Source organism: Pezoporus wallicus, unplaced genomic scaffold (assembly GCF_028554395.1).
Source record: "Pezoporus wallicus isolate ANWC-B61680 ecotype Strahan unplaced genomic scaffold, APGP_CSIRO_Pwel_v1 contig_10548, whole genome shotgun sequence".
NCBI classification, from domain to species: Eukaryota; Metazoa; Chordata; class Aves; order Psittaciformes; family Psittacidae; genus Pezoporus; species Pezoporus wallicus.
The window spans coordinates 103,859-119,743 of record NW_026639416.1 but is presented as its reverse complement, the minus strand read 5'-3'; the positions used below and the strand labels follow the sequence as shown (position 1 = coordinate 119,743).

Below are 15,885 nucleotides of genomic sequence, written 5' to 3'. Positions count from 1 at the left end.
CTCCGAGGCGTTGCCCAAAGAGCATTTTCTTCTGGGACATCCAGGATTTGGCTGATGGAAGATGAATATGCAGGGAAAACGGTCCTGGGGATGGCTGCTCATTCAGCTGAGATGTCTGTGGGGTGGAAAGGGAGATGCTCTGCACCACCAGAGCCTGTCTGCATCCCTGGCTCCACCAGTGAGTCCGGGGACAGCAGTGGGAGAGGGGAAGGACCCCAGCTCCAGCTGCGCCCGCTCTGCCCTGCTCCAGAGCATCCCCAAACCCAGGGCTTCAGCAGCATCTTCGGGAGTGAGGGTGGAAACCAGGAGCAAAGCGGTGCCAGGGAGGAAGAGAGGGAATGGCTCAGTGATGAGATATGCACTGGGGCAAGCAGCTAAACTAACAGGAACGTGGAGGAGCGCCCTGCCAAGAGGGAGACCCAGGGGGGAACATAAGTGGTCATGGCCGGGAGGTAGAGAAGCCACTTGTGAAAGGTCACCACTGCCCATGAAGGGGCTGCAGAGGCGTTGGGGAGCAGGACTCCTCCAGCTCTAGCTCTGCAGATGCATTTCCCCACGGGGGGCAGCTAATAGCAGCAGCACTCCCGGACCCCAGCAGGCTCCGGCTCTGAACTCATGAATCAGCAACATTTCCCCCTTTCTTTTTCATCAAAAATAATAATAATGATAAAGAAAATGAAACGAACCCACCGAGAACCAAGCAGCGACCCCTCCCCAACCGAGCATCGTGAGCACTGACCATGCTGATTGGGATCAGAGGAGCCCTGGGGTTAAATTGAAGCCGTCTGCCTCGAGGGTTGTCCCTGCTTGGCAGGGAACCGGCCCGAGCCCCGACCTCATGTGCACGGAGAGCCACCCGCTGTCCCCATCCCATCGCAGCCGGGCCTCGGCCACCGGCTCGGCTCCTCCAGCCCTTGCGGAGAGGCTCCACGGGATGGAATGCTGCAGGGGAAGAGGCTCATTCCCATCCTGCTGTTGGCCTGCGGCACTCGCTGCTCCTCTGTAGCACAGGGTGGGAAGTGGAGAGGAAGAGGAGAACCACAGGGGGAGGAAGGCACCGTCCCTTAACTCCTCCTGTCACAGCCTGGAAGGGAACAACGCAGCAGAGTCAGCACTGGGTGCTTCATCCCACAACACTGGGTTCTTCATCCCACAACACTGGGTGCTCATCCCACAACACTGGGTGCTCATCCCACAACACTCATCCCACAACACTGGGTGCTCATCCCACAACACTGGGTTCTTCATCCCACAACACTGGGTTCTTCATCCCACAACACTGGGTGCTCATCCCACAACACTGGGTGGTCATCCCACAACACTGGGTGCTCATCCCACAACACTGGGTTCTTCATCCCACAACACTGGGTGGTCATCCCACAACACTGGGTTCTTCATCCCACAACACTGGGTGCTCATCCCACAACACTGGGTGCTTCATCCCACAACACTGGGTTCTTCATCCCACAACACTGGGTGCTCATCCCACAACACTGGGTGCTTCATCCCACAACACTGGGTGCTCATCCCACAACACTGGGTTCTTCATCCCACAACACTGGGTGCTCATCCCACAACACTGGGTGCTTCATCCCACAACACTGGGTGCTCATCCCACAACACTGGGTGCTTCATCCCACAACACTGGGTGCTTCATCCCACAACACTGGGTTCTGGCAGGGCAGCTCATTGCAACAAACCTCCCCAAAGGGGTTTGACATGGGGATAGCCCTGAATGCAGCGGCACCATGGGATGCTGTCATTCCTGCATATCCCCACAAGCCCGGGTTGGGGTTTCCTGGTGCAAGCAGCTCCCAGGTTCAGTATAATCTGGAGGAACAAGGGCTTGTTGGGTACCACACACCTCACCCGCATCCCTGCGCATCCCTGCTCTCCAAGCAACAGGATGCCTGAGGGGCTTTTTCCCCCCATCCCCTTCATGCAGGGATGGCAGAGCCCCCGGGTACCACAGCCAGCTCATCCCTGTGCCAGCCAGGACTCCATGAGGAAGCCGGGACATAACATGGGAGCAGTGTCTGAAGCAGCTGAGGAAGGAGGCAGCTCCGTGCTGAACTGAAGCATCCTCCCTCCCCAGGGGACTGGTAATGAAGGAGAAGCTGCCGGGCAGCCACAGCCCATGGCAGGCAGAGCATGGCAAAACCCCTCCCAAGCCCAACGAGGCAGTTACACAGCCTGCTGCTTGGGGGTTCAGCATCCTTCAGTGTTCCTTGCCCAGCTCCCTGAGCTGCCCCAGTGCCTGCTCGGAGCACAGCTTGGTAATTAACTTCCCTGCTAATTAACAGCTTCCTTTCAGGGTGATTCGGGCTCCATCTGACTGGGGGCTTTGTGCTGTTCCCGGGAGCACATGGGGATGGGAGGTGGCATCAGTACCCATAACCTCAGGGCCATCCGCGCTTGGCGCACAGATAACGAAGCAGGAGATCGGTTATCAGATGTGGGAGGAGAAATCAGCACCTCCAACCTTCGGTGAGGTCCAAGAGGGATGCTCTGAGCAATTGAAAGCACTCTCACTTCTCTCCCTCAGCTCACCTTTGCCTCCCTCCATCCCCATTTCCAGCCTCCATGATCAGAGGGATGCACGTCAGGAGAAGGAAATATCCCCCTGTGAACGCAACCCCTGCACGGATCGGGCTTTGGCTCCTATTTGTCACAATATGATGAATTCAAGGGAAGAAAATGAGTTTTTAAGTGATTCTGCTGCATTTTGCCTGCTGTTACCAACAAACCAGATCCTGAAACCCTGACTGGGGACCCATTTACGCAGCGCTTGCTGAAGCAGAGAGAAGTGACTAAGGCAAAGCAATGAAACAGAGCAGGACGTGGCCACGAGCTGTCTGGAGGAGAAGAGACCATTCCCACCACTGGAAGCTGCAACTGCTGAGCAGGGCCCCCCCCCAACACTGGTTAAATTTGGGCAAAAGAAAGAAAAAACACCTTCCCTGGCAGGAAAGCTGCTCTGAGCATAGTGAATAGGTAGGCAATGGAGCCTACGATATCCCCAGTGGAGATGTCCCCATGCCTCCCTTTGGACCTATCCTGCTTCTTCCTCTGGTGCTGGTGGAGCACATTGCCAGGCTCCTCCTGATCATCTCCAACTACTTCCACAGGCTTTGTCACCCCAACAAAGGACAGCCAGTACGGCAGTGAGAGCAAGCACAGGCACAGCACTCTGTGACCACTCTTCCTACCCATCCTTGCCTCTCCGCATGCCATCAATGTACCTGCAGCTTACCCCTGTCACCAGCACCACCAATTCAGGCTGTAATAGTGGGGGCTTGAAGAGTACAGGCAGAGTTGCCTGATGGCACACGGAAGGGCAAGCAGGGACAGGGACTTACTCTGCTGACTTCCAGAAGTGCCCGGGGTGGGAAAGGCGACGGTTGCGCTTTGGCAGTTTCTCCAGCATGTCCATGAGTTTGGTGAACGTGGGTCTCTCCTCTTGGTCGTAGGCCCAGCAGAAGAGAAGGATGTCCTGCAGGCACACAGGGCGAGAACCTGAGCAAACCTAAGCCAGTGCCTCTCCATCACCACCCCTGTGCCCAGCATCCACTCTGTGAGGACCCCATCTCCATCTCTGCATCCTTGCAAAGGGCTGGGGTGGAGGGGATGCGTCCATCCCATGTGAACCCCATCTCCATCACTGCATCCTTGTGAAGGGCTGGGGTGAAGGGGATGCATCCATCCCATGTGAACCCCATCTCCATCACCCCATCCTTGTGAAGGGCTGGGGTGGAGGGGATGCATCCATCCCATGTGAACCCCATCTCCATCACTCCATCCTTGTGAAGGGCTGGGGTGGAGAGAACGTGCAAGCTGAGCTGATGCTTGTGCCAGTAGCAGGACTCAGCCTCACCAGCAGCAAGGGCAGGGATGCAGCCCTTCCTTTTGTGCTTGCAGATTTTGGGCAGCAGAGAGTGGTTTTCAAAGGGACCCTCCACCCATAGGTCAAGATCCCATTCCTCCTCCATGCACACAGCAGGATCCAGTGCCTGCCCCACGCCACGTACCGAGATCTCCTTGCCCATCCCGATCTGGCTGAGGTTGGGCTTCATCCCACTTCCCACTTGCCAGATTATTGCCTCTGCTGGCTGCGTCTTGAAGGGCCATTCCCGTGCGTGCAGCTCGTACCAGATCGTGCTGTTGGGAGGCAGAAGGGATTAGAGATGAGAGGAGCCGGGAGGCATCCAGGGGCCGCATCTGGCCAATGCTCCACATCAGCAGCCTCTCCCTGCTGCAAAATCATCCCCATCCAGATGTTTCATCCTAGATATGACATCAGAAGTGCTCAGCCATCAGGAGGATGCTGTGGGCAGGAGGATGATGGATGCACGGGCAAAGGCACCAGCCAAGCTGCTACATCAAGTGGGAATCTCACAGGGTGATGGCACACATGAAACCCCAACCATCTGCCAGTGCACCACTCCTATCACTAAGCCAAACCTTTCTTTCCATGAGGACTCCCAAATCCAAGGGAATATCCCAAAACAAGGGTGTCCCTGGCTGAGCTTTGTCCTCCCCCGTGGTCCTACACCCCTGCTACCACCTGGGTGGTTTGCATCCTCATTTTCTGGCACCCAGAGGCTGGATGAGTCCCAACTCCTGCAGCACTCACCCTGATTTCCAAGGCAAATTCCCTGGACTTGCTTTCCCCTTCAAGTGATGCTGTGACCACCAGCTAAAGCAACAAGAAACGGGGTTAAAACGGCACCAGGGTGGAAAAATCTGGTGGAGAGGGTCTGGTAAATGAAGGATCACTTCTGGAGAGGGGAATCCCTGATTTTGGAAATCGGCTCTCCTGATTTGGGGAAAATATGCACAGTTTGGCTGTAAATCTTCAAATATTGGATTCATGTGAGATAGATACCCATTGGTGCTGCAGGGGAGGAATAGCGGGGTTGGAGATGGGCAGGTGCTGGCAGCACCAGATGAGATGCTCAGATGGGAGCAGGGATTCTGAAGATGCATCCAATGCATTTAAATTCAGGTTTCTACTTGGGAGTTTGGGGCTTTATTTTTCCACTTTCCCACTTTTGGATGCATTCAAAACATCTGGGCTGCATTTCCCAGGGCATGGATGGCCCTATGGAGAGCAGGCTGCTGCTCCAACCTCCGTTTGCATCTCTAATACTGATCACTGCTGTGATGTCTCAGGCTTCAGCGAGCACACACCACCAGCCTCAGCCCCCTGCCTCACACCATCCTCACACCCTTTCATTAACATTTTTATCCCCTTTAGAAGGTCTTTTCCTCTCGCTATCACTGATCCCTGTGTGGTGGCAATAACCCTCTGGGTCATCTGGCAGCATCCCGAGCTCAGCAGAAACAAGAAAGAGGAAAAATGGGGGAAAATCTTTTAATCTTTGAAGGAAGATGCTTTACATAAGGGCAGAGCTCTCACTCCAAGAGAAAGGAGGAAAACCTAAGCCTAAGTAACCAACTCTCGCTTAGTTCGATACGATCCTTTAATTACCTCTTTATTCTTGTGCTAAAGTTATACCTCAGGGAGGGGATAAAAAGGAGAAGCCAGATCTTTTCAGCTGTAATTACTGCAGTTTTGATGGGAATATCACCTCTGATAACAGCCCCTTGTGCACTCATCCCCGCAGCCTTTAAGGTATCCATGAGAAAATTAATCTGCTGGGTAAAGCCCTATGTCTCTGCCTCGAGAAAGGTTTTATTGGGGCACAAATGGGCTCCTGCAAGAAGAGAGGTTTGATTCCAGATAAAGGGGCAGTGATGGGCTGAAGGACACTCATCAGTTCTCCTCTTCTTGGGCTTTTGGCATCTCCTCCCCTGGCAGCCATCAGCACCAGCCCCTCTGCAGCCAGCCCAGGGGGTACCCAGGGGTTCCCAGACCTGTGTTGCCATGCCTCTGCATCCAGAGCATCCGACCCACCTCAGGAGGATGCAGGGGAGAGATTACACCAGGCTGGCATCCCCCTGGATCCCATTGCTCTGGTCTGTATCCAAACAGGAGGATTTGGTGATCTGGGGGGGGGGGTGTTAACTCAAAATTCCCTGTAGCAGGAAGGTGCTCTGAGCCCAGGGATGGGGATTCCCACAGGCAGCATCCCCTTGGCACTGCAGCAAGGAAACTGTGTCCCCATCCCCTCCTGGCTGCTTAGAGCATCTCACACATGACCCAACCATGCCAGTTCTCACTGCAGGGACTCACCCCAGTGCAAAGACATCCGAGTGCTTGGAGAAGGGCAGCTTGTCCTCCTCGGTGTCAGGAGAGAGCTGGCGGATGATCTCGGGGGCAAGGTGACACAACCACCCGTTCTGGATGCGCAGCTTGTTCTCCCGCCTGCAAAACATGGGCCTGAAGCCATGGCTACCAAAGGGGGGAACATCACCACCAGCGAGCAGCCCCCCAGCCCTCCCACCCTCTCCCAGTGGGAATTTAGGCCTGGTTTTCCCTATGGCATCCTTGCAAAGTCCGGCTTTAACCCTGCTGAGGGGAATGATGCCATTAGTGGATTTGTGCCTGTCTCTGCTGGGTCCACAGTTCTGGACCAGCTCTGGCTCAGACAAGCTGGTGATGGGGATGCAGGGTCTGCTGGGGACCTCGCTGTGACCACTACTTCAAAACACCTTGAAAGAGCAGGGACAGAGCATTACCTGGGGTAAATCCCACCAGCACTGACACCTGACATGACCCTGCTGTGATTTGAGCAGGGGTTTGGACTGGGGACCTCTAAGGGTCTCTTTCCAAGCAAGCCCATCCTATAAGAATGGCCTGAAAATCAGTGGGTTTAGGTGCTTGGCCCCCAGACAACGCCTCCAGCCCACCTTCATGTCCAGGCCTCTGATGCCATCACCCATGGGAGCAGCATGGCTTTATTATCACCAGCCCCTCAGTTAACCTCAGACATCATCTCTACCTCTCCAAGGTCCCCCTCTTCATAACAAATACATGAGGTTCTTTTGGCCAACAGCTGAGGATGGCATTGGCTGCTTCTTCATCCTTTATATCCTCCAGCAGGCACCTAGGATGCACCACTGGGTTAGACAGAGTCCCCAAGCAGGGAAATGGGGAAGGACTACCAGTGGTGTTAACACCCTAAGCAGCTTGATCATGTGTCCAAACCCAAATTCAGCAGCACACTTTAGCAGGAGGTAACAGAACCTGCCCCATGTCACATCAGACAAGAGAAGGAAGAGCTCGATGACTTGTATCAAGGAATTCCTCCCTCTTTGTGCTTTGATGCACTCCCAAAGACTGTGATGAACACAGGTAAAGGATGGCTGTGGGGTCATCTGTGCTCCTGGGACCAAAATCCCAGAGCTGAGGCCCCAGGGGACACCATTGAGGTATCTCCATTCCCCTCCAAGGCAGGATGATGAGCCCTCACTGCAAACACTGTCTCCTTGGCTGGCTTTCCCCCCATGGCTGCTTACACACAAAGTGCGCGATCCAAGACAGTGCAGTCTGGATCCTCTTAGCCAAAAAGCCATCCCCATCCCCAAACATACCCCCCTTGGCTCTGGCAGTGACCAGGGGAGGATGCTCTCCCTAGGGAAGGATACTGCCGGGCCAGGGCATCACTGATTAACCTTCCATGCCCCCTCTGGGGTCTCGGATGCTCCTCACCCTGCTGTGCCACAGCCATGGCCGCAATCAGCAGCTTGGGCAAGGCACAGACCCTAAGGCCCCAGGAGCTGCAGGAGAGAGCACTTTGGCACAGGGGGGGGAGGCTTTCAGCTCCCACCACCATCCCCAGCCCTGTGAGGCTCTTAATTACGAGCTGCCATTAAGCATCAAGGCAATTAGAGCAGAGGCGGAGGAGCTGCTCGTCCCTCCCTGTGTCTACGGTCTGTGTCCCCAGGCAGGCAGCGGGGAGCACTCAGATCTGCTCCGCCACCATCAGCAAGACCAGGATTGCACCCAGGGCTTTTAGTTTTGCTCACTCAAGTCTCCAAGTGCTGTGGTATCCCACGAGTGGCTTTCAGGCTGGCCTCAGGATGCTCTGGGGACCAAATCTGGCTCCAGAGCTCCCGGGCATGTACACCCGAGCAAGTAGCTATGGGTTTCTGAGCTTCCATTAATGAAGGCTGAGCTTTAAAGCAGTTCCAAACCTGGTTCAATCGCAGCAATTTGAGGTTTCATGGCCAAAGTTTTCCTGAATTCATAACTGACCTGGCCACTTCCACTAGCAGAAAGCAGCACAACCAGCTGAGCATCTTCTAAAGCCACTGAAGGACAAACCAGCCCCAAGGCAAAAGCAAGAGCAGAAGAGCTTTTCCAACTACTTAAAACCCACCTCATACTCCTCATAATTACAGAGCAGCCCTTCCAAGACAAAAGAACATTTAAATAAAGGAGAAATACATCTGATTTCACCAGGAAAAGACACTGGATTAGGAAGTCTCTGCAGAGAGCGTTTTAGTTGTGGTAGTCATCTCAGTGTTCAGCAGCACAAGTGTGTCAGAGCACAGATGGCCACTGCAAACTCCTTGTGTTGGATGCTCTCATGAACTGAAGGTGAGCCTGGTCTAGGAGAATGAGGAGGATTTGTAAGCCTTGTCTTTAAGCCTAGAGAAAGCAGGTCAGTTTGGAGTTCTCATTCACATCTGAAGCAGCATCACCATCATCAACTTGACCTGTAATTTTTGCTCCCTTCTCCATCCAGGCTTGCCTGCACAAGCCTCTGCGGACCCCAGACTGGACTTTATCTTTCTTCTTCATCTGCAAGAAGCCAGAACCAGCAGAAAACCCTCCCTGAAAAGGGGAACCAGCCCTGCAGACATGTGCTGCTTCCAAATCACAGTGACCGGGGAGTGCAGATCCCCAAAGCCTTCTCTCAGCTCCCCACCAGCAGAAGACGTGTGGGTCACAAGCAGAGCAGCCACACTGAAAGCTCCTTGAGGCAGAGATTTCCCCATTTTCTCTGTTTTTCTAGCAAACCACTGCTCATTTCTGTCCAGCCTTGTATTTCTGACCATTCTTCCTCACATGAGTAGTCTCCTGACCTTTACCCATCAAATGATACCCCAGTCTTGAGCAGAGATGGCTGTGCATTGGTCCACTCCATTGGATACCCCATTTCCAAGCATCTCATCTCTTGGTTTATCTCCACAGCATCTCTGACCTTCACAGCAAAGGTCTCTAGCAAAATTTGGCCATTCTTGCCCAAATCCTTCTCCTGCTGCCGCAATGAGCTTCAACCTCATCCTGGCAGGACCTCAGTCCCAAATCCCCTGCCCAGCTGCTAAACCAGAGCTGAAACCACTTCTCCACTGCAGGGAGAGCAGCAGCACTTCTGGATTTCTCAGCTTTCCAGAGCTTTTGGCCAAGTCTGTGCTAAAACCAGATGATATTTATACAAATGGAAGGGAAAGGCTGCCTGCTCAGCTCACCATGAGAGGCATGGGACAGAGGCATCTGTTCCCTTTGCCTCTAATCCTTTGGCCTCATCCCATGGGAACTAGAAATACATACATATATAACTTTAAAGATGCATTTTATCCCCTGAGCAGCTTCACTGTAAAGTGATGATCAGCCACAACAACCTTTCCAGTGACAAAGCCCATCATGAGGGGTGATGGAGACCGAAAGGACCATATGAGTGGAGACAATGAACACTTCAGTCCAGTACCTGATGTTCTGGATTCTGTACTGTGAGGGTGCTGAGGCGCTGGCACAGGGTGCCCAGAGAAGCTGTGGCTGCCCCATCCCTGGCAGTGTTCAAGGCCAGGTTGGACACAGGGGCTTGGAGCAAGCTGCTCTAGTGGAAGGTGTCCCTGCCTGTGGCAGGGGTTGGAGCTGGAGGAGCTTTAAGGTCCCTTCCAACCCAAACCTTTCTATGATGCTATGACCAGAAGGTGGGTACCACGCTGCAGGAGAAGAAACCTGCCCGAGCTGCTGGCTCTGACAACACCAGGCTTGGCCTGCGCTGCTTCCAGCACAAAGGGTTTAGTGCAAAGCTCTCTGCTGCTGGGAGAAGCAAGCAACACACTTCTTTAGTTTTAACAAAATATAGAATATAAGCTTTGGTCTTTTTTCCCCTCTTCTGTTTCCTTCCCCCCCCACACTTTGCTTTTCTTCCTTTCCACAACTACAGAAACCCTTTGCCCTGCCGAGCCTACAGCTGGAAAACCTCCCACAGCACTGGGAAAAAACACCCAAACAAACATTTAATAAGGCACATTTACCAAACGGGCTTGATTCCAAACCTCAATAATGTCACAGCACTATGAATGTCCCGACCTTGGCTCTCATTTTCTCTGGGTCTTGCTCCAGTGTCAGCACAGAGACTGCGCCCAGATGTCTGCAGCACCCAAAAGGTCACTGGAGTGGTTGGGGACATCCATGGGGACATCAGTGCGGGATGCTGTGCTGGCTGCACCACTCATCGGCCCAGGGGCAGGAGATGAACCAGATCCCAGGGGATTATATAAGGATATATAATATATCCCTAAGGAAAAGCCAAGAAATGAACTGGCTTTGCCAGCCCAAGTGAAACAGAGCCCAAGGAGCATCTCCCAGAGTGCTTCGGCCACAGAAATGATGCATCCCATTGGGATGGGAAGAGGCTGGGTCCAAGAGACCCTGCCCAGGGCCAGCTCCTGCCCCTCTGAACCAAACTTGCACAGGCTCGCACGCAGCATCATGCCCCTTCCAGCAATCAAAAGCAACTCTGCCTTTAAACACCAGGTTTAAAACCCAAACAAAATCAAATCAAAACAAGCTGCAAATCCTGCCCCCACGAAGTGGAGCAGTTGGGTTTCACCACTTGGTGCTGAGCCCAGACCCACCTTGCTGCAGAAACCCCAGCCCTGCTCCCGCCATCCCTCTGGGGCTTTGCTCTCCAAACCCCACAACGGTGCTGAGCATGGAGCTGCATTTCAAAGCAGCATCACTTGTGGGGCAGAGAGGGCTCTGCAGGAGCTCTTTTCCCAAAGCATTTCTCCTCAAAAGCAAACTCCTGGGAGGTGGGATGGTGAAATCCAATGGCAGCCCCAAGACACGTCCTCATGTCTAGCAAGACTGCAGACCCAGAAAGGCACTTGCAGGGGAGGTTTTGGGGTTCCCTTTGCACGTTTCCAGCTCAAAGGGTAGCTGTAGGGCATGGGGAGGGATGCTGGTATTTCCACCAAGCCATGTCCTACCTGCCCGCTTGGAGAACTCCCGAGATGCTGAAGAGGCCAAAGTCTGTGATCACCACCTTCCCGTTGTCATAGAAAACGTTTTTTGACTTGAGGTCCTTGTGAAGGATCCCCTTGGCATGCAGGTAGCCCATTCCCTAGGATGGAAGAGAGAGAAAAACACCCCAAAACTGAATGAGCAGCACAGACAGAATAGCACCAGGGCAGGGGCAGCCCCACGATTGCCAAGATGGGGAGAGCCCAGATGGTGGAGCAAGTCCAGAGGAGGCCACAGGGATGCTCAGGGGCTGGAGCAGCTCCTGTATGGAGCCAGGCTGAGCACACTGGGGCTGTTCAGCCTGGAGAAGAGAAGCTGCGTGGAGACCTCAGAGCAGTTTCCAGTGTCTGAAGGGGGCTACAAGGATGCTGGAGAGGGACTCTTCATCAGGGACTGGAGTGATAGGACAAGGGGTGATGGGTTCAAACTGAAAGAGGAGATGATAAAGTTAGATCTAAGGCAGAAGCTCTTCCCTGTGAGGGTGCTGAGGCGCTGGCACAGGGTGCCCAGAGAAGCTGTGGCTGCCCCATCCCTGGCAGTGTTCAAGGCCAGGTTGGACACAGGGGCTTGGAGCAAGCTGCTCTAGTGGAAGGGGTCCCTGCCCGTGGCAGGGGTTGGAACTGGAGGAGCTTTAAGCTCCTTTCCAACCCAAACCATTCCTTGACTCTATGATTCTATCCCTGTGCCACAGCAGCACATCCACGCTATTGAGCTAGGACTTGGCCACAACCAGAGGCTGCACATCCCCAAATGTCCCTGCAGATGTCCGGGCGGGTGTCTCTGGCTTGGGACAGGCATCACTTGGTGCTCACGGAGGGCGATGGGCTGCGACAGCACCACTTGTCTTCCTGATTAATGGCTTACGCAAGGAAAATTAGCAGCAAACCAAACTGGCAGTGCTTTCCTGAGATCCTCTGCTGGGAAATTGATGATGATGATGATGATGATGATGATGATGATGATGTTTTCCCTTTCCAGACTGGGAGCAGAGGGTAATAAGTCAAATCTCTCCATCCCCGCTACCGAGCCATTAGTGCTTCCTATGTGCACACCGACACCATTAGCATGGAAACAAGCACCTCGCAGGAGTCCTGCCTTGATTCCTTTCCCTGAGGAAAAGCTGCTTGGTGGTTAATTAAAATTATTGCTAATGATGCAAAAAGAGGCCATGGGTGGGAAATCCAGCTCCCCTGCACTGCCTGAGCATCAGCAAATCAAGCCGACTGCCGACAGCTCCGTGTGGAGGGCGTTCAGCTCCATGGGATAACCAGCTCTGGGAATGGGGAGGGTGATGAAAGCCATCTATCCCCACTTCAGCAGGGCTTTTGATGCTGTCCCACTTTTCATTCTCAAGCAGACTAGGGGAATCTTGGGCTAGAGAAAGCTATTGAAGGATAAATGCCAAATGGGCCAGCAAACTGTTGCTTAAGAGTGAATATCAGCTGTCAGTGACATAGGGGGATTTATTCACTGGATTTCCACAGGGGTCCATCCTAGGCCTGATCTTTTCACATGTCATCATTAACCACGCCGGCAGTGGAACAGGGATGTATTTGTAAGTTTGCAGACAATGTGGAGCTGGGAGGAATGATCCAAATTCAGAATGATGTGGAAAAAACGGGAAAGCAAACGGAAAACCCCCACAAATCCTCAAATGTAAGCACCTGGGATATGGGGGGAAATTCAGAAGGCACCAAGCACTCAGCAGCAGCACAAACCCACTCCAGAGTGGGAAAGGCTGGTGGCAGCCAGGGACAACATGCTGCTGGGGATAGCAAACACCCCAACTCATCAAGTAATGGGGGTTTAACTTCACCCCTCGGTGCTCGAATCCCAAAGTGCCTCTGCTAAGGGATGCTGGAGGAAGGATTCAGTGCTGCGGCTGGCCCTGAGGTGCCACCGCTGCAGCCGGATGCCAGGACCATTCCAGCCACTGGGATTAATTAGGGGTCCCTGTGTCCCAGCACATGAAATACTGATGAGGTTTAAAGTTCTGCTTTAAAATGTCACCTTCACTGCCACCTTCACACAGTGCCCGGGAACAGCATTTCAATATGTGAGCCTGTTCCTCCTGCAGCGCCTCGAGCAGCCACGAGGCAGGATGTGGCCCAGCACCATGAGGATGCTCTGCAGCCCCCTCCCATCACACAGGAGCTCAAAGCAGGCGCTTTGCACCTATGGATGGGAACACGTCCCCCGTGCAATCATCAAACGCAGCGAGCCTTTGCCAAAGGTATTTCTCAGCGAGCCCAAATCCCTCTCTTTGTTCCACGGGGTATTGTGCAGATCCCACTGCAAATTCCAGCCCCGACACCTTCACCCTTGGGATGAGCTGTAAGAAAACACTCGCAGCCCAGTAACGCCTCAATTTCCTTGGCTGGCCAAGGAGAGCGAAAAGCCAGCTCCCTCTGCCGGCCCCGCTTCCCAAGGAAACCAGCTTCCACCTCCGGAGCAGCATGGAACAACGAGAGCCCTTGCACCCACTAATCCAATCAGCTTAACGACCCTCCTGCATGCAGGGACTCGAAGGATGAAGTCAAACGATGTGCACCAAGCCCAATCACAGCAAGTCACTGGGGTTTTCCCTCGGTTCTCCACGCCAGCCAACATCAAGTCCACCGAAACATCCTTAACATCTGCTGGGGGTTAACATGGGGAGTTGGGAACGTGGAAGCTCTTCCCTGTGAGGGTACTGAGGCGCTGGCACAGGGTGCCCAGAGAAGCTGTGGCTGCCCCATCCCTGGCAGTGTTCAAGGCCAGGTTGGACACAGGGGCTTGGAGCAAGCTGCTCTAGTGGAAGGTGTCCCTGCCTGTGGCAGGGGTTGGAGCTGGAGGAGCTTTAAGGTCCCTTCCAACACAAACCAGGCTGGGATTCTATGAGTTTAAGGAATTTACTTTAGAAACAGCATACACTTTGGGTGTAAACAGAAGCAAAATAGGTAATCTAACAAGGAACAACATAAGCAGAAGCTGGGGAGCAGCACTGTTCGGGACATTGCAGAACATATTCTGTTTTCTAACATGGATTTGAGTATTTAAGGGGTTTAAGACCTGCCAGAAAAACTTCGTCCTTTTCTCTTTTTCTCCACAGAAAGATGCTAAACATGAGCTCAGCCCCAGATGACCTGGTCTTGCTGTGGGCCAAAGGTATTGGCTGACCTTGGCCAGTATCATGAGTCCCATGGTAGGACACTTGCCAAACGCTTCAGGCATCATTTGATGTTAAGTACGTTTGGAATCACAGCACAGCCCTCCTCTGGCAGACAGCTTAACACCTCTTGAGGAAATGAGCCGTTGCAGACACTCGATGGGAAGCTCTGATGGCTCAGGACCCAACTTCCCAGCCACTTGACCCCGCCACGTGAGGATGCTCCCCAGCCTCTATTTATACGGTCACGTCTGAAGTGTTGGAGATGCTCTCTGAGTCATCTCTATGAAAGGAAAAGCTCTTTTAGCTCTGAAAAATGTGTGTGTTCTGCCTCGTGGCGCACGCAGCCTCCTGCCACGAGCCCCACGGCACTGACCCCTCCGGCGCCTGGGCTGCAGGGATGCGATCACTACGGAGACATGGAAACCTCCGAGCAACAGCAGGTCATTGGGTTTTCCCCAAGAGGAGGGGAATATCCCACCAGCAATTCACTCACAGTAGCAAAGCTGGGCTTAAACACCTGCACTGCCAAGGGGATGTGGACAGGATGAGTCCCAGGCTTACTATGGGGAGCCCATGGGAAGCCTTGGTGCCAGCCCAGGGGAAAAACTGGGATGAGGGAGGTCTAAGAGACCTGGATTTTAAAGCCAAAGGGGGTTACCCTGCCCTTGGTAATTCTTGGATCCTTCACTCCAGGGCTTGGCTGGATCCTGATCCCCATTGATGCCAAGCTGTCCCACTTCACACCACAGCACAGCACAGCATACCTTCACGATTTCTTGTGCTATCTGCCTTGTCTTGTTGACATCCAGGACAATTTTGGCATCTCTCACCACCGAGTAGAGGGTCCGTCCTTTACACAGGCTGAAAGAGAAGGAAAAGGGAGAAGATAAAAGCAGAGTTTATAGCACACACCTCCCCCATTGAGAAACATCCCCAAAGTACAAAGGCAGTGGCTGTGGCTGGGAACTATAAATAACCACAGGAGCTTTGGCTCCATATCAAGGCAGATTGAAGGTTTGGGATGGAACCTGGGGGCTCTCCCCATTGCAGCACTGGGAGATGCGTGCTGGTGCCATCACCGTGGTACCGAGCCCCACAAGGGGTAACCCCGGGCTGGTCCCCAGCTCTTCCCCACATCCCATCCCCGCAGGAACCACCTGGTCCTCTTGCTTCAGAGGGGTTTTGTGCAAAACTGGCCGCAGCTCCCGCCTCTTCCCTCGGAGGATACCATGCTCACAGATGTAATGAGTCAAAAGAGGAAAGACAGGGAGCAGAATGCAACCCCCACCGAACCCCGTGCACTGTACAACGTCCTCCAATTTTCCTTCTCTCATACCAGTTACAGTAAAATCTATTTACAGAGCCTTCATTACCAAAGGCAGCTGGAAAGGGGGGGGGGGGATATAAACCAATTAAAAATATATTGACATTTGAATATCATAATGGAGAACGTGGGTGGCTGCTGCCTCGACTCGCGCCCACAAAAATAAGGGCTCCTTTTTGCTTTTCCCTATCCACCCACACTCATTACAGGCAACTTTGGAGAGATGAGGCTGGATACCTGTGC

The 15,885-nt window shown here is 53.5% G+C and overlaps 1 protein-coding gene across 3 annotated transcripts in view; it reads right to left on the bottom strand.

Moving 5' to 3' along the window:
- Nucleotides 1-214: 214 nt before the first annotated feature.
- Nucleotides 215-15,885, bottom strand: part of KSR2 (kinase suppressor of ras 2) — a 71,686-nt gene continuing 56,015 nt past the window's right edge. For 2 of the 3 annotated variants that reach the window (XM_057414644.1, XM_057414646.1), the window contains 6 exons: nt 15,083-15,179; nt 11,134-11,267; nt 6,197-6,328; nt 4,029-4,158; nt 3,360-3,493; nt 215-1,084 (listed from right to left, as the gene is read on the bottom strand). In XM_057414644.1, the coding sequence (XP_057270627.1) occupies nt 1,078-1,084; nt 3,360-3,493; nt 4,029-4,158; nt 6,197-6,328; nt 11,134-11,267; nt 15,083-15,179 (634 nt within the window). In that variant the 3' untranslated portion in view covers nt 215-1,077. Of the gene's footprint in view, nt 1,085-3,355; nt 3,494-4,028; nt 4,159-6,196; nt 6,329-11,133; nt 11,268-15,082; nt 15,180-15,885 lie in introns of those variants that run through there. The other variant, XM_057414645.1, reaches the window with a different exon arrangement.